We start from the raw sequence: 23,744 nt of genomic DNA, 5'->3' as shown, positions 1-23,744 counted from the left end.
CACCCCTGGGTCTCTTCCTTGGTCCTCTGATCCAGTCATTCTCCTCCCCAGGCACACCCCCTCTCCCCGCGACGGAGTCTTATTCTGTCACCCAGGCTGGAGTGCAGTGGCGCGATCTCGGCTCACTGCACACTCCGCCTCCCGGGTTCAAGCAATTCTCCTGCCTCAACCTCCAGAGTAGCTGGAATTACAGGCGCCCGCCACCACACTCGGCTGATTTTTTTTGTATTTTTTGTAAAGACGGGTTTTCTCCATGCTGGCCAAGCTGGTCTCCAACTCCTGACCTCGTGATCCGCCTGCCTTGGCCTCCCAAAGTGCTGGGATTACAGGCGTGAGCCACCACGCCCGGCCTGGTCATTCTTTCTCTTCATAATCCAATGAGGAAACTCATCTGCCCACCCAACTAACACCATAAAGTCCTCAGGTGATTTCTCAAGCTATACCTCCATTGGGACATCTCTCTCCAACCTGAGACCACTGGATATCACCCACAATGCTATATAGCACCTCAAACTCAGCATATCTATGATGGGTGTCTGCTCAGCATCCACTCCCCCTTTCTGGTAATAGCACCCTGATTTTCTTTTGGGGAACCATCTCCTCAGTCTGTATTGTCATGTGGGTCTGATATCACCCCTCTTGGGGGTAGGCTTGCAGCTTAGCCAACTTTTGTGTTCCTCACTCTGGCCACAGCAATCAAGGATGTTCAAGGATGGGCATGAGATCCCTCTCTGGGACTTTTTCTGAAAACTTTGGAAGTTAGCTCTCTTTCTGCTGAGTTGCTGAGCTGGTAGAATATAAGCCTGGAACTGCTGAGTGTTAGCTTGGCACTGCAAAGCAGGAACCTGTCTGAGACAGAAGCCAGCCTAGAGGAAGCAGAGCAGGGAGATGGCGAGCAATGGATTCCTGATTTCAGTTACAGGAATCGATGCATTTATTTTCTTGCTCAAGCGAATTTTAATTGGAGTTCTGCCACTTGCAACAGAAACAATCTTGATTCTTAGATTTCTTGGAGTTCTGTGCTGGAACATAGTGGGATAAGGAGAGCTGGTCTCCGGCCATGGGCTTGCTACTCGTCCCCGTCTCTTCCCCCTCAGGCTCTAGCCTACACTCAACCTCAGGTATATGTATTTGGATCTCTTTCCCCCCAGTTCGTAGATCCAAACTCTGTCCACACTTACCCAGCTGCAAACAGATACCTCTTGGCCAACCTTTGGGCCTAAAGGTGTGCACACTGGTGGCAGCATGGTTGACCTGAAGGTCATCATGTTCTCCATAATCCTGCACCTGCTCTTATGGTTTCCTACCTCAGCAAATGGCACCATCATCTGCCCAGTTGCCCCAAAGGGAATCAGTCTAGACTATTCTTATCCTCCATAGCTAATCAGATGCCAGGACCTTTGGATTTTTACTTCTCAATTAGCCCTCAAGTCTGCAACTATCCCCATGGCCAGGGCCTTAGTTCAGGGCTTATCTCTCACCTGGCTTCAGGTGATAGCTTCTAAGGCACTTCTTGGACTCCTGCCTCTCCAAACACCAACCCCTCTCCCTACCAAGCCACTCCCTACACTGTGCATGCAAATCCACTTGGAAAGTTAAGAGAGAAGAATAATGTTTATGGTATGGACAGTAGGTGCCAGGCTCTGTGTCAGCAACTCTGCATGCATAATCTCATTCCGTTTCACAACTATATTTTACATATGTGGACACGGGCTTAAAGAGTCATTTGCTCGGTCACCCTAAGGGAAGAATCAAGGAAAAAGGGAGGCAGGACCCCAGAAGTATGCCAACATATAACACCCTAAATCAAAGGTCAAATGCCGCACTTGACCTGCAAGATGCCCGCTTGGGCCCCTTCCAAGTGTACTTTCCTTTCTTTCATTCCTGCTCTAAAGCTTTTTAATAAACTTCCATTCCTGTTCTGAAAAAAAATTATTCATGAATATTTTATACTTTTATGCTATTATGAATGAAATGTTCTAATTATTTACCACAAGTGCACACAAATAAAATTGCTTTGTGTATATTGAAAAAAAAAAGAGTCATTTGCTCAGAGTCACACAAATGGTTAGCAGGAGAAATGGAATCTGAATCCTCATCTTTCTGACTCTAATTACCAAGTCCCCCTCTCCCCATAAATCCTATACTGTCCCCTTGATTTACCATTAAAAATTAGATCATATCACTCTTAAGCTTAAAATCTCTTCAAGGCTCTTTCCATCACATGATATCTTATGTCCTTCATAATCTGACTCCTATTTATCTAATGTTGTCATCCTCACATCCCCACTTGCCTCCTTTTCTCCTACGTACTGAACTCTGAAGTTTCCAGAGCACTTCTGTGAACTTTTTCTGGGCATCTGCACTCAAATTAAACACACACCATCCTGGCCAACATGGTGAAACCCCGTCTCTACTAAAAATACAAAAATTAGCTCGGTGTGGTGGTGCACGCCGGTAGTCCCAGCAACTCAGGAGGCTGAGGCAGGAGAATCGCTTGAACCTGGGAGACGGAGGTTGCAGTGAGCCAAGATCGCACCACTGCACTCCAGCCTGGGCAACACAGCAAGACTCTGTCTCAAACACACACACACACACACACACACACACACACACACACACACACACACACACACCTTTTCTGTTCGTCTGTTAGAATGAACATCTATTTCATCTGTGTTGCTTCTATCCCATGTATATGCCTATATTTTTGTACTTTACTATACTATAGTTACTTTTATATCTGTGTAATCCTCACTAGAGTGATGATTTCAGTCTTGTTTTTCTCCTAGTTCCTAGCAGTACCTGGCCTATAATAGGCACTTAATAAAAGTTGGTTGAAGAAAAGAATGAATGAGTGCCACATTTCTGAATTCTTCTTCCCCACCATTACTTTCTTCTCTAGCTTTAGGCTGACGGAGCAAGGGGCTCACGTGCGGATTTCCTTGCACTGCTCATTTCCCCTTATCTGCCACACACTTTTCTTTAGTTCCCTGCCTGGAGAGCCTGGCCCACCAGCTGGCCCCATGTCCAAGGAGTACCACCAGGGGGCAGAGTGTGATCTGCATTGTCCTCTCTGGGGCCTCTGGGTTCATCCTTGAAGTCTCACACCCCCTGAGTAGTGATGCTGTGGTGTGCAGCCCAGATTCCCGCTTCAGGATCATGATGCTCATTGTTCCAGCTGCTGAGTGTTGGCTGCTGATGGCTCACAGCTGAGTACTTCCTTGAGCACTACCTGTGGCCAAAGGGAGCTGTCTCACCAAATGCAATGCCCGCTTCCTGGGGGCAGTATGTATCCAATGAATGGTTGTTATAAAGTACAGAGGCCTAGCCCTTTGTCTCAGTTTGGGACAACTCTGAAGGTCCATCCCAGCCCCAGAGCTCTTTAGGCTCAGCTGATCACAACTGCAGTGCCATTCAACTGTTCCCTCTCTCGGGTCTTGCTACTCTTTCTTTGAAAGTCCCCCCCGTGCCCCTCCCCCCCAATAAACCACCTGCACACAAGATTCTGTCTCAGAGTGTGCTTCCAGTTGCAGATATTCCCCAGGCTCAACTTGGTTATGGCATTAGTCCTCTAATCTGACTCTTATTTCATTGTTGCCTTCCTCCACAAACACAAAGTGCTGACATACGTGATCCTTTCGAACACAAATCTGATCACATCATGTCTCTACTGAAAACCCTACGGTAGCTTCTCCCTGCTCTTAGAATAAAGCCCAAACCCTTAATGTGACCTCCCAGGCTCTGCATGATCTGGCCCCTGCTGACTTCTCCAGCCTCACCTATCACTGTTCTTCCCACCTTCCAGGCTTTCTACTCTCTGGCTACATGGATCTTTTCTCAGTTTTGTGAACATGTCTACATCTTTCCTGCCTCAGAGCCTTTGCATATGTTGTTTCTGCAGCCTGGAATTCCCACTCTGTCCACACCTCCAGGCAGGGTCACTTCTTATTCACCTGACCAGTCTTGGTTTAACGTGACTTTCTTAGGCAACCTGTCCCTGTGATACATCCCCTCTGGCCTTGTATTAGAGTATGTCTTCGTGGAAGAAAATTTCATAGCACCCTGCCCTTCTTCTTCATAGCACAATCATCTGTTTAAATTGTTTTTATGTAGACACATCTCTAACATATGTAGGACCTGCGGCAGGAGTACAAATAGAGGCCCTCAAACCTTGTGTTTAAATATTTAAAACGGGCTGGGTGTGGTGGCTCATGCCTTGTAATCCCAGCGCTTTGGGAGGCAGAGGCTGGAGGATCACTTGAACCCAGGAGTTTAAGACCAGCCTGAACAACTTAGTGAGACTTCTTCTCTACAAAAAATAAAAAATTAGCCAGGCATGGTGGTGTGCACCTGTAGTCCCAACTGCTTGGGAGACTAAAGTGGGAGATAGCTTGAGCCCAGGAGTTCAAGGCTGCAGTGAGCTATGATTGTGCCACTGCACTCCAGCCTGGGTGACAGAGCGAGACCCTGTCTCAAAAAAAAAAAAAAAAAAAAAAAAAAAAAGATTAAAATGTATAACTCCGGGTCAGGCGCAGTGGCTCATGCCTATAACCCCAGCGCTTTGGGAGGCTAAGGTGGGTGGATCACTTGAGGTCAGGAGTTCAAGACCAGCCTGGCCAACATGAAACCCTGTCTCTACTAAAAATACAAAAATTAGGCCAGGCGCAGTGGCTCACGCCCTGTAATCCCAGCACTTTGGGAGGCCGAGGCAGGCGGATCATGAGGTCAGGAGATCGAGACCATCTTGGCTAACACGGTGAAACCCCATCTCTACTAAAAATACAAAAAAAAATTAGCCGGGCGTGGTGGCGGGTGCCTGTAGTTCCAGCCAGAGGCTGAGGCAGGAGAATGGCGTGAACCCAGGAGGCGGAACTTGCAGTCAGCCGAGATCACGCCACTGCACTCCAGCCTGGGGGACAGAGCAAGACTCTGTGTCAAAAAAAAAAAAAAAAAAAAAAAATTAGCCAGGCATGGTGGTGCATGTCTGCTACTCGATAGGCTGAGCCAGGAGAATCACTTGAACCCAGGAGGCAGAGGCTGCAGTGAGCCGAGATCACACCACTGCACTCCAGCCAGGGTGACAGAGCTATCTCAAAAAAAAAAAAAAAAAAGTATAACTCAGGCTAACAAACTGTTACACAAAATATATTCTGTTCTTCTACCTTGACAAATACATTGACAAATACATTGACAAATACATACTTCACAATGGCCTGGAAAGCCAGGTTCAGATTTGTATTTTATTTGGAATCCTCAGGGTTCTGCACCAGAATGTGATGGTGTAGGGGGATATAGTTTCGGCCACTGGCCTTCAGCTGGGCCCACTTTGCCTCCCACCCCTGACACCATCTTGGACTGCAAGGGGCCTTGTGTGGCACCATGTGGACCTCCCATCAGGCCATCCCAAGTCTGTCCACAGCCTCCTGCAAGCAGCTACCCCTTGTCTACCCTTTGACCTCAGAAAGTGTGAACCAGTCATGTGGCCCAGCCGTGGGAGGGCAAACCCAGGGAAGAGGTTCACGTGGGCCCTAGGAGTGGGCTTGGGCCTTTTGGACAGGGAATGCTTAGCTATCTGCAGTGTGGTCCTGGGAGGATTAAGGTATGGGCAGAGGAGAGTTGGACTCCTCACCCATGTGGTGGGACATAGCCAGAGGAGGGCCAGAGTGGAGCCTTCTAAAGCACAGCGCCCAGGACAGGGGCCATTCCTGCCTGGGCCTAAGGACAATAATTTATTTATTATTATTTTTTTGAGACAGGGTTTCTTTCTGTCTCCAAAGCTAGAGTGCAGTGGCACCATCATGGCCCACTGCAGCTTTGTCCTCCCCAGGCTCAGGTGATCCTCCCACCTCAGTTTTTGTATTTTTAGTAGAGACAGGGTTTTGCCATGTTGCTCAGGCTGGTGTTGAACTTCTGGGCTCAAGCGATCCACCCATCTTGGCCTTCCAAAGTGCTAGGATGACAGGCATGAGCCTCTGCATCCAGCCAAAAGGCAATAATTTGATGTTTCTCTGTTTCATCAGTCTGTAAGTTTCTTGAAGTCAGGGCTGGTATCAGTGTAAGTTACTGAGGAGTCGCTAATGCCTTACTCAGGACGTGGTGCAGAACAGGTGTTTAATATGCATTTGTCAAATGAATGTAGGAGGTACACCAAGAAGAGGCTGAGGATTTGGATCTATTACTGAAGATCTAGACACCATGAGCCAGAACTAGGAATGAGAACCAGTCTTTCAGGGTTCCAAAAATGAGAGTGCAGGACAGAGGAGAGGAGGTAGCATCCTGGAATGCTGACTGTCTCATTTTCTCTCCTTCCTCTTCATTTTCTACCCCACCCCTGCAGGCCCTTTGCCTGCCTGCCCCTCTTTATCACTCCATCCATATCTTGCTACCTTTCTGTCCTTTGGCCACTGTCTGTTTCTTTGTATTGGTGTCTAGGTCTTGGTCCCCAATCTTATGTCCTGTCCCTTCCTTCTACCACTCTTACTGTTCTAGTCCTTGTTGTCCCCTACTCCCTTCTTGGTCCTCTCCTAGAAGACTTCCTTTCTTTATCCATCTCGTCCATGTGCCTACATCTTTCTGTCTCCTTTAATCCAAATCCCCATGGAGACCCTGACTTGTCCTGTCCTCTATCTCACATCTACACCTACTGCCTCCTTAGTCTCCTTCCTCTGTTCTATTATTCCTGGAGTCACACTGGCTTCATCTTTTTCATCCCTAGATGTCCTTGAGCCCATTAGTCTCAGTATTCATTTCTCAGTCTCCAGTGGATATGGGAGATGGGCTCTGCTTTCTGGGTCCCCACTGACTGCCACAGACTCTCCTCTCTGTGCCCTTGGTCCTTTCCTCTGGCCCAGACTGGGCCCAACCCTCACTCCCCCAACTCCTTTCCCTGGTTTAGTGGTGCCTGGTCTGAGCCCCAAGCAGCTCAACTCGCCTGAGCTTGTTTAGTCTGACTCCCTTAGCCCGTTAGCAGCTTAGCCCTCCCACCTCTCCTTTGAGCCCTCCAGTAAACAAGAGGATCAGTGCAGACCTGACAGCTGCTGGTTGGGGGCAAGTGTCTGGCCAGGCCAGAGCAGGCATGAAAAAGGGGCTGCACTCAACACTTCCCATTCCTTCTTCAACCAGGGAAATTGTAGAGTCTCTTTCCTGGGTGTCCACTTTAGAGAGCTACATTCCATGGGCATGTGTGTGGGGTCCTGCCTCTCCATGATCCTCGTTCCCATTTTGTGGTTGGTTCCTAGGCCTTAGGCTTTTTTATTCTTTTGAGAAAACAGCAGTAGATCCACGCAGTCACACAGAGAAGCTTGAATGGTGACGATGGTTTCTGCTCCTTAAAACAGAAACCCAGGTGTGGGAAGAGAGTGATGTCATCTGATCTAGGTTTTCCAATATGTGTATGGAAAGCATGGAAGGAGAGACCACATACACACGCACAGACAGACATATATACATGCCTCCCCAAGGAAGCTGGGTAGACTGCAGGCATTCTGTGTGGTTCTCAAACCTTCTTCCTTTTCTTTTCTTTTCTTTTCTTTTTTTTTTTTGAGATGGAGTCTCTCTCTGTTGTCCAAGCTGGAGTGCAGTGGCATGATCTCGGCTCACTGCAACCTCCGCCTCCCAGGTTCAAGCGATTCTCCTGCCTCTGTAGGAGTAGCTGGCATTACAGGTGGCTGCCACTATGCCCAGCTAATTTTTGTATTTTTAGTAGAAACGGGGTTTCACCATGTTGGCCAGGCTGGTCTTGAACTCCTGACCTCAAGTGATCTGCCCACCTTGGCCTCCCAAAATGCTGGGATTACAGGCATGAGCCACCGTGCCTGGCCTTTAAACTTTCAAGCATGTCAGACTTGCTGGAAGGGGCTTAAAACACAGATTTCTGGGCTCCACCCCCAGAGTTTCTGACTCAGTAGATTTAAGGTGAGATCAGATAACATGTATTTCTAGCAAGTTCCCAGGTGATATGGATGCTGCTGCTCTGGGGACCACACTTCAGAAACCACCATCTTAGATAATCTGTATCTGCCAGCTCTTCCCCAACATCTAAGGCTGGGACCAGGTTAAGTTTTATAAGTGATGACCTTTGGGGTCTGATGGACACCCAGGCCTCTGTGTTGAGAAAGAGGACCTGTTAACCCCATGGGAGTATTTGGGTGGCCTCAGAAGGTAGGGAGTGGCCTTTAAGTCCATAGACCCTATTTAAACAGCTTCGGACAGGTTTAAACATCTCCTTGGATAATTCCTAGTATCCCTGTTCCCACTCCTACTCAGGGATGATAGCTCTAAGAGGTGTTAGGGGATTAGGCTGAAAATGTAGGTCACCCCTCAGCCATCTGGGAACTAGAATGAGTGACAGAGGAGAGAGGGGCAGAGACACACACAGGGAAAAGGTGAGAGAAAGCAGAGGGCATGTGAGGCCAGTTACAAAAGTGTCTCCGATGGACTGGTGGTGATTAGATTTCAGTATCCCTTGAGGCCCAGAAGGAAGGAACAGAGTTCCCTGTTCTCTTTTTTCCTACTCGTTCTCCCAAGCTGGGCTGCCTGTCCTGGGGCTGGATCAGCAAGAATGGGAGAGACAAAATACGGTGGTCAAGTCCTGGAGATCCCCTGTGGGAAAAGTTGCTTTCCTTTCTAATGCAATGGCCATGAGGGGCATAAGACCAGTCAGCATGAAGGTGGGGCAGAGGCAGAAATGTGAGGATTCTTGAAAATAGGAAACAGATCCAATAGGCCAGGTGAGAGTGGGCGTGGGAGAGCTTATAGTCTCCAAAGACAGATGAGGGGCTGCAGGGCCTTGGAAGGTGGGGGTGCTGGGAGTTTGTCTGGTCCTCTTTTTCCAGTCCCAGACTATGCATGGCTAGGGCTGAGGGTTGTGTTCACATAGAGGGGTGGTGGTTCAGACCCATGTTTCTGTCCGAACTGGGAAACTGAGCACTTGGGAGTTGGATCATCAGTGAGGATCTTTGTTGGGGAAGATACACCCTTTCCTTCTTTGAGAATAAGCATACTTGTACTCTCCTCTCTCTCCATTTCCCCCAACCCCAGGCCAATAAGATATGCAAATGATCTCCTTACCTCATTGGTTGGAGGCCTCAGGACCACAGATGACCTCAGAGAGCTGGCCCTTTAAGAATGCCCTTTGGGCTCTGTGCCCACAGCCCCCTGGAGCTGAGCAGAGGCACCAGGCCCTGCTCCATGGAGCCTTCAGTCTCCTGGGAAGCTGTGCCTGTTTGGCTCTGGCACTGACCACATCCTCTCGGCCATTTCTAAAGTGAGTATATCTAGGGCCTACCTGGGTGCCAGGCTGCTCACCTAGAACCCCCTCTTTCAACACCTGCTCTCTGTTGTCTGTTTTCAAGAATCCTCACACCTTGGTACCCTACTCCACTCCCACCCTGACTGGCCTGTGTCCCTCACTGCTATCACGTCAGAAAGATAAACAACCTTCCCCACTACTCCTTCTGTACATCCAATTCTTTCTGGATACCTCTCTCAGTGTCTCACCATCTCCTTTCTGCCAAGACCCAGTTCCTTTAATCTGTGTCTGTTTCCATCCCCTCTGTCCCCTCAAGGGTGACAGGTTCCATAGAGAGGGCAGCAACCCTGCCCTGGAACAGGAAGAGAGAGGCCTGGGTCTTCCTCTTTGCCTCTCTGGGTAGAGCCTGGGGGTCTGAGATGTGGTTGGAAAGAGGGCTACCTAGGCTTGGGGCATCTAGAAGAAGCCGAAGTCTAAGCCCTGGGGATGAACACTCCATGCTGCGCACCTTCTGGGGATGGGGTGGGAGTTACTGGAATTGGGAGCTGGACTAGAGCTTGGACTTCAAGGCTAGGAAGGGTATCTGAGGTCACCCAGCCAGAAGTTCCTCAGGTGAACATGTGCCCCATGGTTGATAACAGACAGGAGGGTTCCTTGGTGACATAAGTTTAGGACACTTTTTGTTGAACTTGAACAGATGGTTTACTAAAGGATCGCTCAGGTTAATATGCTCTTGTGCTATGTGAATCTGTAAGAGGTAGGGATAGGAGGCAATATTTCTCAAAGTTATCTGAGCACAGACCTCTTCATAGGTATTGTTCAGAATCAGTGTTCCAGAGAACACTCTTTGGTATATGTTACAAAGTCTAACTGCCCTCATTGAACAGAAGGGAAAATGGGTCAGAAGGGTGAAGGTGATCTGCTCAAGTTCACACAACATAACAAGTTCTGAATAGAAGGAAAATCAATCTTGGTCTGTTCCCCTTGGAGAGACTGGCCTTGAGGAAAGATGGTGGCCAGTTGATTCTGATCTTTCTAGAACTAATTCTAGGAACTTTCTTTTTTCCATATAAAGCCTCTTGCCGCTACAAAAGGGATTCATTGGTTGATTAATCCATGGAACAAATGTACACTGAGGGTCTTCTATAGGCGAGGCACTTCCCTGAGTGCTTTGAGAGACAGAGAGCTATAAGAACACATTATCCTTGGATCTTAAAATTCAGAGCATACATGCCTTCCCACTGCCCTAAAATATACACTCACTCTGTCACAGTTAATTAAGCAATTTAAAAAAATGGCTTGGAAATGGAATGATGCCTCTTGAGATGACAGACCTCTCGGCATGTCTCAGCACTAGGGTTGGGAGCAGTGCCATACTGCTCTTGCTTTTCATAGATCCTGAGGCATCAGTGGGGCAAGAGGCTGTGCTGTCCTCTTCCTCCTTCAGGAATTCAGCTGCTTGTCCCCTGTCAGGAGCCCCTGCCCTCTGAAAGGTTACTCTTCAGCCTGGTGGGGACTCTGCAGTGAACAGAGCTGCACCATCCCTCTGGCTTTCCCAAACTCTTGCTCCAGGGCACTTGGCTTTGAGGGAAGAGGGACTTGGTGAAGAGGGGATGGTAGGTGGCCTCCATGTGCTCCAGACCTCTCCTCCTCTTTGCAGGTGCACTCCTCCCAGCCCAGCTCCAGAATGGCCCTGCCCCCCAGCCCCCTGGCCATGGAATATGTCAATGACTTTGACTTGATGAAGTTTGAGGTAAAGCGGGAGCCCTCTGAGGGCCGACCTGGCCCCCCTACAGCCTCACTGGGCTCCACACCTTACAGCTCAGTGCCTCCTTCACCCACCTTCAGTGAACCAGGCATGGCGGGGGCGACCGAGGGCACCCGGCCAGGCCTGGAGGAGCTGTACTGGCTGGCTACACTGCAGCAGCAGCTGGGGGCTGGGGAGGCATTGGGGCTGAGTCCTGAAGAGGCTGTGGAGCTGCTGCAGGGGCAGGGCCCAGTCCCTGTTGATGGGCCCCACGGCTACTACCCAGGGAGCCCAGAGGAGACAGGAGCCCAGCACGTCCAGGTGAGTGGTCAGCAAGCTGGCCTGAGGGGAGGCAAGGCAAGGAAGGAGGACTGCCCAAGAGAAGAAGGGTTGCTCCCAGAGGGGGTTATGGACTGGGACAGGCGACAGAGGGCAGGAGAAGGGAAGAAGGTCCCTTGAAAGAAATCAGATCGAGAAAACTACATTCTGCTTCTCTCTCTTTTCTTAAAATGGAGAGAAATGAGTAGGCTGAACCAGGAGGAGCAGGGAGAAGATAAGATTAGCAGAGAATCCAAAGGGAAGAACTGAGCTGGGGAGTGGGCGACTCCGGGCTGTAAACAGATACACGGTGTGTGGAAACCAGGGGAAAGGGTTATGTGTGGAGTGGAGCTGGGTTAAGACTGGTTTAGATTGGCCTTTTCAAGACTTCGTGCTTCCCAGCCCCCAACCTTCTCAAGAAGGATTGGGACTCATCCTATTAATTACAGACACAGATGGGGGTGTTGAGGGCATTAGGATGTAATCCAAATCCTGTGAGGGTCACCGGGTTGCGGGCTTCAGGACAGGGAAACGCAGCGCGTTGGAAGGTTGGGGGCTGTCTGGGTGCGGGTACATCGGACACACCCGGGCCTGGAACTGGATGCCGGGGATCCCAGAGACGAGCCCGGGGTTTAGGTGCGCGATGGGCTTGCCTGACAGTGGTCGGCCCTGCACCGTGGGGCGCCCGCCTGACTGGAGCAACGGTCAGCTGGGGGGCCCGGGGAGCGTCGGGGCCTGGGGCGGGGTCTGGACTGAAACAGACTGCGTGGAAGGGCGAACCTTCCGGTGAAGGTGGGAGCCGGGGCGGGGCTGTCCCGGGGCGGAGCCAGGTAGCGTCGGGCCCTCAGGGCCGAGCTGGGTGCGACCTGGCGCTGACCCGGTTTCTGCACTCTCCCTCCGCAGCTGGCAGAGCGGTTTTCCGACGCGGCGCTGGTCTCGATGTCTGTGCGGGAGCTAAACCGGCAGCTGCGGGGCTGCGGTCGCGACGAGGCGCTGCGGCTGAAGCAGAGGCGCCGCACGCTGAAGAACCGCGGCTACGCGCAGGCCTGTCGCTCCAAGCGGCTGCAGCAGCGGCGCGGGCTGGAGGCCGAGCGCGCCCGCCTGGCCGCCCAGCTGGACGCGCTGCGGGCCGAGGTGGCCCGCCTGGCCCGGGAGCGCGATCTCTACAAGGCTCGCTGTGACCGGCTAACCTCGAGCGGCCCCGGGTCCGGGGACCCCTCCCACCTCTTCCTCTGAGCTATTCAGAGCACCTTGTGGTGTAGTGGGGGCTGGGTGGGGTGGCACCGCCCAGGAGGCGGCTGCAGGGTTCTCTGCATCGTTACCAGAGCGCCTTCTGGTCCTAGCCACGCCCTGTATGACGGCGCAAATATCCCCAAAGCTTTTGGGTCCTCAAGTCATGCCTGAATTTAGATGCTGGTCATTTTCTGGAGAGGGGTCCCCTCCCCTTACGAACACAGAAACCCAGCCCACATGACTAGCACGCTGAGCTCTGCAGGGACCAGTGCCAGGCACTGGGGGGTGGAAGTGTGGTGACACAGTGAATGGGAGGTGGAGGAGGGTTGCAGCTCCCACCTCAGTTTCGTTTTTAATTCAAGGTTTTCAACCTGTAACACATTAAAGCTGTAATTAGCAATGAGGCTGTATTTTCATTCTGAAGCTTGTAACCTCCCCATTTTAGCACTACAGAATTTTCAAGATTTCAATATCCAACAACTAGACAGATTAGGAACTCTATCCAAGATGCTTTTTCCCTGCCCAACCCTGTAGCCTTCAGGGCTCAGAGCAGCAAAGGCCTGAAGAGTGAGCTCTGGGGGTTGTTGGTGTGGGGTGGGAGAGAGCTGTGTGCAGAAGTCTGGAAACCTGGGTCCTAGTCCCAGCTCTTCCATGGGCTCCCCCTGTCACCCTGAGCAAATCAGTTGCTTCCTGGACTTGTGTTACTTCATCTAATTCTCATGTGGATTGGACGACTTCTACTCCCTTTCCAGTTCTGGCATCTCCCCAGTATGGAAGTCCCGGTGGTCTCCCCAAGACGTCCCCAAGACAATCTCGCCAAAGGCACCTCCTATCCTGCTGCAGTTTCCCAGCTGCAGCCTAGGCAGGGGATGGGCAGCCCAGGTGAGGAAGCCTGGCTTCTCTGTGAGCACATACATGGGTCCTCTGCAACTCCCTCCAGGCTGTCTGGGCCTCCAGACCTGCACAGGGTGCTCCTGCCACCTCCCACCTCTGAGGGCTGAGGCGAGACTTCTCCTGGGATGACAATTTGCTGAGAGAGTGCAGCTTTTGTGAATTAAACTTGAAGTCCAGGCAGAATTCTAATGCAATCGGCTAAATGTTCTTGCGATTTAAGAAGTGTTCATTCTTTATCCCTGCTTCAGGCTACTGTTTTGTGTGTCTGTGTGTGGGAGAGGGAGAGCGAAGGAGAGAGAGAGAGCAAGAAAAAGGGAAGTCCCCACCTGGAGCTGAGTGGCACATCTGTTATGGAGAGCCAATGGAAATGGGGTGGAGGGGCAGGCATTGGAACAGATGGATCCTCCCCCTCTCACCACCACCACCACCAAACTCAGAAGCCTCAGTGGCCCAGCTCGGCCTGTCTGTGGCTATCCAGGTCTCACAGTTTCCATGGTAACCCAGTCCTCCAGTTCAGCAGCCTAAGGGGAGGGCAGATGGGGCTTCTGGGCGGAGCACAGGCGTTGTGCTGGGAGCAGCTGCCTCAACAGTTACTGTCATCTGTCCTCTACCGGACATAATAAATGGGAGAAGCTTTCGGGCATGGGGGAAGAGGTTCCCATATGTCCCTCTTCCTTTCTACCCCCTCTCTCCACCCCCTCCCCAGCTGTCTCTTCTCTTCCCATCACAGTTCTTGCTCCCTCTTTCCCCTCCTCTATCCCAGCTCATCCCTCCTCCGCTTAGGAGCCTGCAATGGGAGTCCTCTCCTCCATTGCTCTCAGAATTTCTCTCATCTCCTCTCCCTTCCCCATCATTGGCCACTGGCCATCCTCTCTGGCTCTGGATTCTCTCTCTGAGGGGCTCACAGAACCTTTAGCTTCTCTTTCTTCATCCCCTTCCACACTCATTTTTGAAGGGAGAGGATGGGGCAGGGAGGGTCCTTCCAGGAGCCCAGCTCTTTTTCTCTTACTCTAAATTTCACCTGTGTCTATCCTTGCCTGCCCTGGAGCTGTAATTCAGACCCACTACTTTTCTTGTTCACTTTTCTCACCTGCATGGCACACAAAGGCAGACAGACCCATCCACAGACACCTGAGCACACAACTAGGCCACATATACAGTACACATACCTGGGTCTCAAAATGATACTCCTGGGTTACCTGAGTATACTTAAAAAAAAAAAGTTGCACACTGTGGTGATTAAGAGTAGTGCTTTAGGTGGGGTGCAGTGGTTCCTGCCTGTAATCCCAGCACTTTGGGAGGCCAAGGAGGAAATTTGAGACCAGCCTGAGCAAGATAGCGAGAACCCTGTCACTACAAAAAAAATAAATAAATAAATAAATTCGGATGTAATGGCACGCACCTGGAGTTCTACCTACCTACTCAGGAGGCTAAGGTGGAAGGATAACTTGAGCCCAGGAGTTCGGGGATGCAGTGAGCCATAATCGTGCCACTGCATTCCAGCCTGGGTGGCAGAGTGAGACCCTGTTTCAAGTTGTAGTTCTACCAGTTTTTTGACCATGGGTGAGGTAAAATCAAGCCTCACTTGATTGTCAGAAAAATGGTGAAAATAATGGTAACCACCTACTGAGAATAAACGCATTTAAATAAGCACTTAGCATAAAGTTGGCACATGCTACGTAATGATATTTGCTGTTGTTGCTGATGTGATTGTTAAGTGTGTGAATCTGTGTGTTCGTGCACTGCACATCCCTGAGTCCATGAGTGTGACCCATTAAGGCCATGAACAGACACACACATTGACACACCCAGGAAACCAGACTGTATAGGCCTTAGATGCTTCACTATGTTCCCAATTCACTAGCAGACCTGCTGCCCTCCTTCAGTACCCCCAGCACCTGCTCTTGGCCCACCCCACAGCTGTGTGGGGGCTGGGGTTCAGCTCCTGGGGGACTCAGCAGGGCCTCTCTGGAGACAGCTATAAGAAAGCTTCAGCCTGCCTCCCTAATTATCTTCCTATCTCCTGTAATTATTATCCATGGTGCCTAGACCCCCTGGGGTTGGGAGGTGAGGGTGGGGGCTCCTCAGATCCCACTGGCACATAGTTGGGGTAAGACTGCAGAGACAGCAGCCTGCCTGGGGAGCTCTGTCTCAGATTTTGAAAGGTGCTGGCCCTCATTTCTTATGGTGTGTGTGGGGGTGCTGCAGGCTGCCCAGTGGGCATCTGAGGCATGATGGTTAGAGGCTGAGGTGCTAGGAGCAGTTCTCTTTATTAATGGCTAGAAAGTCAGGATCACCCAAGGAAGTCACTGAGGGGCCACAGCATTGAAGGGTATGGGGTTTGGAGAGATAGGAGCAGGGCCCACCACTCACGTCCAGAACCCAGGGGGCACAGCTGGTCCAAGAGGTGGAGGCGTTGGTCACTGGAGTCACGAGGGTCAGGACAGGCACCTGGGAGGGGGTGGGAGAGTCATAAGCACTCTCTTCTACACTACACTCAGCCTAGATGGGCTCTACCAAGCCCCACTTTGCACCCCCTGTGTCCACTCCTTTGGAACCCCCAGGACTCACTGAGAGGCTGAGGGAGTGTCGGTCCGGAGGGTGGCAGTCACGGGCTAGGGCTGGGAGTCGTAGCCAGTGTGCAGGGCCTGGGAGCCCCAGGGCTGATGCCCTGGCTGGCGTAGTACTCCACCACCTGCCGTGGCACCTCAGCCAGGACACACTTGGCGAGTGCAGAGGGGGCAGCCTAGGGTGGGGACAGTGATGTGGTTAGGGGAGAGGAAGAGTAGGGGAGGCAGGGTCAGCTGAGGGAGAAGTGGGGCTTCAGGGTGGCCAGCTGGGCTCCCGCGTCCTTAGCAGGACATCAAATGGTGGAAGACGAAGGTCAGATTTGGGGGGATGAGAAGCTGAGGAGTCCTTCAGCCAGAAGGGGCCCGGGGGACTCACATCCTTGAAGTCTCGGAAGGGCACGAACTGGACAATGTCTCGGGCTGCAGGCACCCCTCGGGGGCAGCGCAAGGGACCGTCGTCGCCATCCAGCAGCCGCATGTCAGAGAAGTCAGCATTGCCCACGCCTACGATGATGATGGACATGGGCAGGCGGGAGGCACGCACGATAGCAGTGCGAGTCTCGGCCATGTCGCTCACCACACCGTCAGTGAGCACCAGCAGCACCGAGTACTTCTGAGGACAAGCAGAGAGGGTGGAAGGGTTGGCTTTCTGTGCAAGGGCATTGACGCCGTTTCCACCAAGGTGCAGGCCCTGGCCCTGGCACCACTTAAAGACACATGGGGCAGCTCCTGTTTGCCCGCCATGTCTTCCTACCGTGGCTTGGCCGGTGCTCTGCTCCCGCTGGGCGGGCTCAGCTACACGGTTGATGATGGGGGCCACGTTGGTGGGGCCGTAGAGCTGGATCTGGGGCAGGCAACGACGGTAGGAGGCAATGACCCCTGAGATCTCTGTGAGTGAAGAGAAGTTGTGAAGCTGGCAGAAATGAGCAGGGCCCCCTCCTGACATTCCTTAAAGCAAGGAAATGCTTCCAGGTCTGAGGACTGCCCTCCCCTGGAGTTCCTTCATTAAGCAGTGGGAGAGTTGGATGCTCCGTTGGCGGGGAGAGTTAGGTGCAGATGCTGGGCCTTGGCCCTGGAAGCCTCACCTGATAACGACCAGGCCTGGGATGGGTGGAAGGGACAGGAAGCTGGGCCCTTGGGGATGGAGTCTGTGCTCCTGTGTGGAGTGTGTCTGGGGGGAGGCGAGGCAGGTGAAAATCTCCCCTTTTACCTTCACATTCAGGATTTTCCGGGTCAAAGTTGATAGCAAAGTCATGGGACACCTGTGAGGGCAAGGCGGGAGCAGTGAGGGCCTGCCTTTTCTGCCTGACTGACACGCTCCCCATCTCCTGCTTTCCCTTGCATATAGCCTACCTCGAAGTTGGGGGGGATTCGAGCCCCAAAGCCAAAAGCTGGGAACCGCTTATCACTGGGGAGAAGAAAAAGCTGTGGAATCCATCGGGCAAGGCCTCCCTGCCTGTTCCCTCCCACCCCACTCCCTCCTACCTGTCATAGTCCTGGCAGATGCCTCCCACTGCACGCAGGGCCTGCAAGTAGTGGTTGGGCTGTCGGGGACTGAGGCAGTGCAGGGACTGGCTGCTCCTCGGGTCTCCATTGGAGGCGGTGAAGTCGATGGCCACCTGGGTGGGGGTGGGAAAAAGGTCATGCTGCAGCCATTAGAGCCACGAGATTGCCTAGGCCAGAGCTGGGATCTGTAGGGAGGACTAAGACGAGTGGTGGGGAGGCTACAAGTAGCCACATAATGATGGGGGTGGGGCATAAACTGACAATGCGAAGGCTCATGAGCAGCCCAAGTTGGGGCAGTGGAGATTCTGGGCTCCTTCCTTTCACTATGGACTCAGCCCCTCCCTCTTGCCTGTGTGCCCCCGCTCTGAGTCTTTACCGTGAAGCTGATCTGGCAGCCACCCATGATGTAATCCAGGAAGGTGTGCACCTTCTCCACCTGGAGGCAGGGAGAGGGGTAAGGCGAGGGGATGGGGTGGTCCTTTGAGGAGGGAGCTTGGGTAGGGCTTCTGTGGGGAACATGGGGGAGCCAGAGTTTTTTGGGTTGCAGTTGGGGATGGTTCCCAGTTCCCAGAAGCAGAGAAACTGGTCTTTGAAACAAGGGAAGGGTTGAACCTGAGAGTGTGGTAGGGGCAGGGGCTGGGGCAAAGCTTGAAGCAGGAAGTGAAATTTACCGTGCACTGGGCCAGCACTACCGTCCCTGAGCTCTTGTAATTCTTCTTCTTGTCCCGATACTTGGGGTTGATACAGTCCCACTGCATCTAGACCCCACCCCACAAGCTCAGGGTCACAAGTCCATCAGGTGACCCCTCTTTCTCCCTTCCAGCAGAGCCTCCCAGAGCAAGACCCCCATGGCTCAGTCCTTCAGCTGAGCCCAGGTGCTTTCCACCCTCTCCACTTCCTATCACCTATGGTGGTCTCTTCAGCATCACCCTCAGTATTCTCCCAGGGATCTGGGTGGGATTCTGGGGGTGGGGTATTTGTGGCACCTCCTGCCCAGGGTTTGCCGTCCCTTCCTGCATCTCCTGGAAAGTGCTGGTGAACTCGCCGATGAAGTCATGCTTCCCACTGGAGTCATAGTCATACACCAGGAACTGAGAAGGCAGGGGGAGGGGTGGGGTCAGGTTGGAGATGCTCTGCGGTGTTCACGGTGAGTAGGGGGACTCGGAGGCAGGGGCCTCACAGTCTCGAGGCCCAAACAGACATCTTCAACCTGCCCGGAGAGGCCACCTGCTGAACTTTGTTCTTTGGCTCAATCTGCTAGGGACTTTGGCCACTGATAAAATGCACACATGTGGGAAGTTTAACATTGAGCTGTGACCTATCATTTATCCCACAGTGGGATGTGCTTATCACTTGGGGGAGAGGAGGGAGGCTTGCCACATGTAGGGGAAAGGTCTTAGATAGCAGATTCGTTGCTCTAAGTAGGCTGTGCTGGCTTGGCTGGGACTTCACCTTGAGAGGTCGGTGAACATCACAGCTGCATAGGGAATGCAGGGACAGGCGGAACGGCTCCCAGCTGGGGTTCAGGTTGTTCTTCACCACCTTGGAGAGGCACCAGGTGGCTGGTCAGCTCCCGTCTGGGTTTTCTTACTTTACTCTCCCTCCCTTCATCCCCATAGCCCCAGGCACCAACCTCAGTTCTCCAGACCAGCTGATCACTTTGGTCCTCGTTGGTCTTATAGATTTCCATGAAAGGGTCAGACTTGCTGAACAGATCCTGAAGATACAGGAGAAAGGGCCCCTGAGGTTGGTGAGAGCTGCGAGGAGAGTGGGGGATGGGCTCACACTGGGAAGAGAGCAGGCCTGGGCTCCTGGGATCTGTCTTGGGTGGGAGGCCTAGGAGTGACAGGGGAGTTGGGGGCCTGAACTCTGGGGTTCCAACCTTGTTGTCCAGCTTGTAGGCTCTGAAGGTGAGTTGCACATAGTCGTTTGTGCCTGATACCTCCTCGGCCACGATCTGCAAGGGGGATACAAGTGGCAGGACTCCCCTATCCTTACCACAAGGGCCACCCCATCCCCTTTCCCTTAGGTGGGGGTGGTCCTGGGCATGATGTCACCATAGGTGTCCATGCAGGGGCATTGAATAACTGGACCAAGGGTGAGTACAGGTGATCTTGCCTACCGTGATGGTGGACTTGCCCGCAGTCTTCCCATTCTTCAGCAGTAATGGCTTAGTGACCTTGGTTTGTGACACAATCTGGGGATGGAGGTGGAGGGAGACCCAGCTGTGACATCCCCATCTGCCTTGGCCACGTACAAGGGATGGAATAATAAATGCTCTGAGTGTCTGCAAGGGTTGGCACTTTGAGTTGGGCTAGGATTGGGCTCAATTTTTACAATAGTCTGAAGAGGGAAGCACTCTGACCACTCCTCCATTTTTTAGATAGGAAAACTAAGACTCAGAGAGGTTAAGTATCTTTCCTGAGGCTGCACAGCTAGTGAATGGCAGAGATGGGAGCCAAGGCTGGGTTGAACTAGCTCTAGAGCTCATGTTTTCTCTCTTTTCGGCTTCCAGAGGCAAAGCTGATGGAGGTAGGGTAGGGTAGCCAGGGAGGCCGGGAATGCAGACCTGGCCCAAGGTGCACTCCGTAGAGCCGAGGAAGGTATCATTTCGGGGGCTGGTGGCTCCATCCTCGGCATCGAACACGTGGAACTGCAGGGGCTGCTTCTCCTCAAAAAAATACTCAAGGGCCAGCACCCGGGAGAAGACAGGGCTGGAACAGGAGCGAAGCACCTCCGTGCGCTCTACCTGTGGTAGTGGTTGAAGGGAGGCGAGGGCTCTCTGGGAAGCGAGGATACTTTTCCCTGCCCTGGACTGCCCTAGTCATGCCAGCTTTTCTTGGGCCCCCACGTCCCCAGCAACCGGCTCTTCTCTTCCTAAGCTGATCCCTGAGCTTGGGGTTCTGCCTGCCCGCTGGACCCTCAGTCCTCTGGGCTATCATGAGGCCTTTGGGAGCAACCCCACTGCCTCTGGGTCAATCTCAGGACCCTCTGGGACTCCATCTCAGGACCCTCTGGGACTCCATCTCCAAGGTACCCAAGCAGCCTCGAGAAGGCGCCGCAGAGTCCACACATTTCCCTGCAAGGCTTTCACTGCTCCCACCCAGCCTCCCTCCTTCCCAAGCTTAACCCAGGTTAGTTAAGGAGAAACCTGAGCTGCTCTCACCTCCACCCACTGCTCATCAGAGTAGAGCTTGAGCAGCACGCAGGGGTGAGGTTTGGTGAGTGTGTCCCGGTCCAGGAGGCCATGGCAGGACACCCGCAGCTCCACCCGAGAGGCCCCCAGCGTCATGGTTGGGGGCTCAGGCACCCATCCCATCTCAGGGTCCGACATGTCACTGTGGGGACAGAGCAGGTGGCCTGGACCCTGGAAAGGGAACACCTGCCAGCAGAGGGGTCTATCCTCTGGGGTCCCTGGGCCCCACCCCTTAACCTCCTTCCCTAGACCCTGGGGCCTCACGGACCTCCTGCTTCCCCTGCCTCTGCTCAGCTTCACCAGAGTTCTGAGCAGGGGAGGGCAGAGGACCTGAGCCTCCCACTCCCGCACAGAAGCCCTGTGCTGCTGGCCTAGGTATGCGTGGATGGGGCTGGAGAGGGCTGAAGGATTGGGGTGGGGATGTTCTTGGCAGTCTTGGCTCCTAGGCCATCGATTGATCTACACTTTCTGCTGCCTCAGCACCTTCTGCTATTTCCCGACTGGTGTTGTGCCAGCGCTGCACTCAGTCTTGGCACGAGGGAGCTAAACTAGGGCAAGGGGGTGGGGCAGGGGGTGGAGAGGCCCCTGGAGGCCTGAAGAGGATGGGTCTCAGAAGTGGAGTCTGCAGTGGGCAGGAGACAGGTTGGAAAGTCCCCTGCTGGGCTATCCCTATCCACTCCTTACCCCCATTCCCCTTCTGGCTAGCTGATGGAAAAGGAGTGGTGGTGGGCTGGGAGGCAGGACCAGGGCTCTGATGAAAGCTCCTTCAGGCTCCTGGCAGGAGCTCCAACTGTGACAAGCCTCACATCCCTCCCCACCTCCCCTGTTTTCACACTTCTTGGCAGCACTGGCACTGTCTCTTAGCGACAGGATTTTTGGGGAGTCGTGGCTCCCTCCATGCTGCCCGTGGGATGCACGCATGCCACCTTCCCCCAGCAGTGGTACCAAGCCTCGGGCTGAAGCAGGCAGGGGTATGCCGGCCCGAGTTCATGGCCGGTCAGTTCATCTATCTGTGTCTGTACAGATCTCAGGGTGAGGCTGTCTGATCCCATGTCATGCTTCCCTGAGTGAGTGTGCATTGGTGTGTCTCAGTGCCCCACCCTCAGTGTCTGTCCCCCCATGTCGTGTGTCTGTTTCCAGGAGGGTGTGACAGTTCCTGTACCTCCCTCAGAAGTGGGACCTTTCTCTGGCTGGGTATCTACCTCCCCACAGTGTGTGCCTTTCTGGATATGTGAGGGAGGGTCTGGGCTGGGGGAGGGGGTCTCTGCCTTCCAGCCACAAGTCTCCCAGTTCTTGGGGGTCCCCGAGATAGGCAGGGGCTTGTGGTGGTGAAGGGATTGGGCAGGGCTGGGATCTCTCTGCGGGCTCCAGGAGATGTTGTTATGGAGACTGGGCCAAGCTGGGCTGGGCTGGGGCTGGGCTGGGGAGGAAGGGTGGGCTCACCTGGGCTCTCAGTCGGGGGCTCCTCTCTCCGGCTCTCTGGCCCTGGCCCTGACTCCCTTGCTGCTCCAGCCGCTGGCGCCGGCTCCAGCTCCGGCTCTGCTGCTATTTATGGGGCCTGGATGGGGAGGGGTGGGGGGGGGGCGCAGCACCAGCTCCCCCTGCGTGGATGGATTGGGAGGGAGAAGAGGGAAGGGGCAGGGCCACAGCCTGGGAGGGAGCCACAGAACCAGGGGAGGAGGGCAGGCTGGGGGTGGCTTAGAGGCAGGACCCCCACAGACACAGTGACACACATCTTCCCCTTCACACCACACCCACACCCAGAATCACAGAGATGCGCACATTGCAGTGGTGCATGCACATACACATTCAAACAGAGAAATGATGGCGACACATGCACCCACGACTCACAGGCTCACACATATCTTGACACACACAGGCGCCAGTACGTAAACTCACTGTGACACCATGACAGTTACAGCCCCCGGCGGATACACATTGGGAAACATACCCCTTCTCACATCACTTTCAACATTGTTACACTAGCTAAGGATATCTGCAGTCACATATACAGGAACACTGGGCTGTCCTTGTCACACATGTACTCACTCAAACTAATCCGGAATACAGCAGAATGTGATCTTCCCGTGCTCCTTAAAAACCATCACATACCTTGCTGAACGTCATAGCTTTGAGAATGATGTCCAGTTCCCTAGCCACCATTTTATAAGGAGACACAGGAAATGGACATAATTGCTTAAGGACACCCAACCTCATATCCTGGTCACATGAGGGCATGTGCTGAAGGACTGACTCCCAAGGCTTCTTCCCGGTGCCACAATGTACCCAACACCCCCCGAGATTCAACCCATATGGCCTTACCCTTGTGGGAGGGGCTGTGCCATGCACAGATCTTAAGGAAACAAAACAAGTCATTCCTGGTGAAATCAGTAAGTAAGCAGTTGCCTGGGGAGCTGCAAACCACACGTGAAGACATTTGGGCACATTGTGGTCTGTGATGAGTACGCAAGAGCATTTACCCTCACGCTCCATCCCCTTAAGCTGCTCATGTATTAATATAGCAGCCATTTATTGAGCATCTCCTGGGTGTCAGGCACGGTGCCAGGTGCTGGGGCTACACAGGTGATTAAGACACAGCCTCTGCCTCTGGGGGAGGCAGATGTATATGGAACAGAAAGACAGACAGACACACAGAGAGAGGATAAGCCAATACGCATACGCAATTAAGCGTGACAGGTGCAATGCTATGGACCTGCTCAGGATGCAGTGGGAGCACATTAAGGCAGGGTGCGATATGGATGAGGGGGGGAAGGCATCAGGAAGGACTTCACAGAGGAAGGGGCTTTTGAGTGGGATCTTGAATGCCAAGATAGTATTTGCTAGAACACCATGGGAGACAGCTACTTTAGTTGTTGACCTCATGCCACAGAGACTTCTGTTCACCTGCAAGCCACTCTGCTATTGAGATTTCTGACTAGTGAGGGTGCCCCCAGGACGACACAACATCATGTAATTCCCCCATTAGTGTGCATGCACACACACACACACACACACACACACACACTG

General features: G+C 53.0%; 2 protein-coding genes across 3 annotated transcripts; one reads left to right on the top strand and one right to left on the bottom strand.

The window, feature by feature from the left end:
* Nucleotides 1-9,042: 9,042 nt before the first annotated feature.
* Nucleotides 9,043-15,133, top strand: NRL (neural retina leucine zipper). The gene is made up of 3 exons (XM_054448935.2): nt 9,043-9,268; nt 10,914-11,321; nt 12,222-15,133. The coding sequence occupies exons 2-3, from the start codon at nt 10,941-10,943 to the stop codon at nt 12,552-12,554; spliced, it is 714 nt and encodes a 237-aa protein (XP_054304910.1). The 5' UTR covers nt 9,043-9,268; nt 10,914-10,940; the 3' UTR covers nt 12,555-15,133.
* Nucleotides 15,134-15,696: 563 nt separating this feature from the next.
* On the bottom strand, nt 15,697-22,879 carry CPNE6 (copine 6). 2 transcript variants are annotated; one of them, XM_063651457.1, is made up of 18 exons: nt 22,767-22,879; nt 22,161-22,367; nt 20,688-20,859; nt 20,091-20,270; nt 19,644-19,718; nt 19,404-19,478; nt 19,155-19,238; nt 18,974-19,063; nt 18,508-18,612; nt 18,193-18,279; nt 17,898-17,957; nt 17,501-17,634; nt 17,369-17,423; nt 17,226-17,277; nt 16,770-16,903; nt 16,392-16,628; nt 16,017-16,191; nt 15,697-15,896 (listed from the first exon to the last, which is right to left on the bottom strand). In XM_063651457.1, exons 3-17 carry the CDS (start codon nt 20,853-20,855, stop codon nt 16,054-16,056), a joined length of 1,674 nt encoding a protein of 557 aa, XP_063507527.1. In that variant the 5' UTR covers nt 20,856-20,859; nt 22,161-22,367; nt 22,767-22,879; the 3' UTR covers nt 15,697-15,896; nt 16,017-16,053. The 2 variants fall into 2 exon arrangements, with proteins under 2 accessions (XP_063507527.1, XP_054304903.1); XM_054448928.2 differs by having other exon boundaries at nt 22,161-22,275.
* Nucleotides 22,880-23,744: the final 865 nt, after the last annotated feature.

Source organism: Pongo pygmaeus, chromosome 15 (genome assembly GCF_028885625.2).
Source record: "Pongo pygmaeus isolate AG05252 chromosome 15, NHGRI_mPonPyg2-v2.0_pri, whole genome shotgun sequence".
Classification (NCBI taxonomy): domain Eukaryota; kingdom Metazoa; phylum Chordata; class Mammalia; order Primates; family Hominidae; genus Pongo; species Pongo pygmaeus.
Note: the sequence above shows the minus strand (reverse complement) of the source record. Positions and strands in the feature narration are given on the sequence as shown.

Coding starts and splice junctions, on each gene's coding strand:
- NRL (XM_054448935.2), top strand. CDS start 10,941: ATGGCCCTGCCCCCCAGCCCCCTGGCCATGGAATATGTCAATGACTTT. Junction 11,322..12,221: donor CAGGAGCCCAGCACGTCCAG/GTGAGTGGTCAG, acceptor CTCCCTCCGCAG/CTGGCAGAGCGGTTTTCCGA.
- CPNE6 (XM_063651457.1), bottom strand. CDS start 20,855: ATGTCGGACCCTGAGATGGGATGGGTGCCTGAGCCCCCAACCATGACG. Junction 20,271..20,687: donor CTGATGAGCAGTGGGTGGAG/GTGAGAGCAGCT, acceptor CCACTACCACAG/GTAGAGCGCACGGAGGTGCT. Junction 17,958..18,192: donor TAGTGCTGGCCCAGTGCACG/GTAAATTTCACT, acceptor CCCTGCCTCCAG/GTGGAGAAGGTGCACACCTT.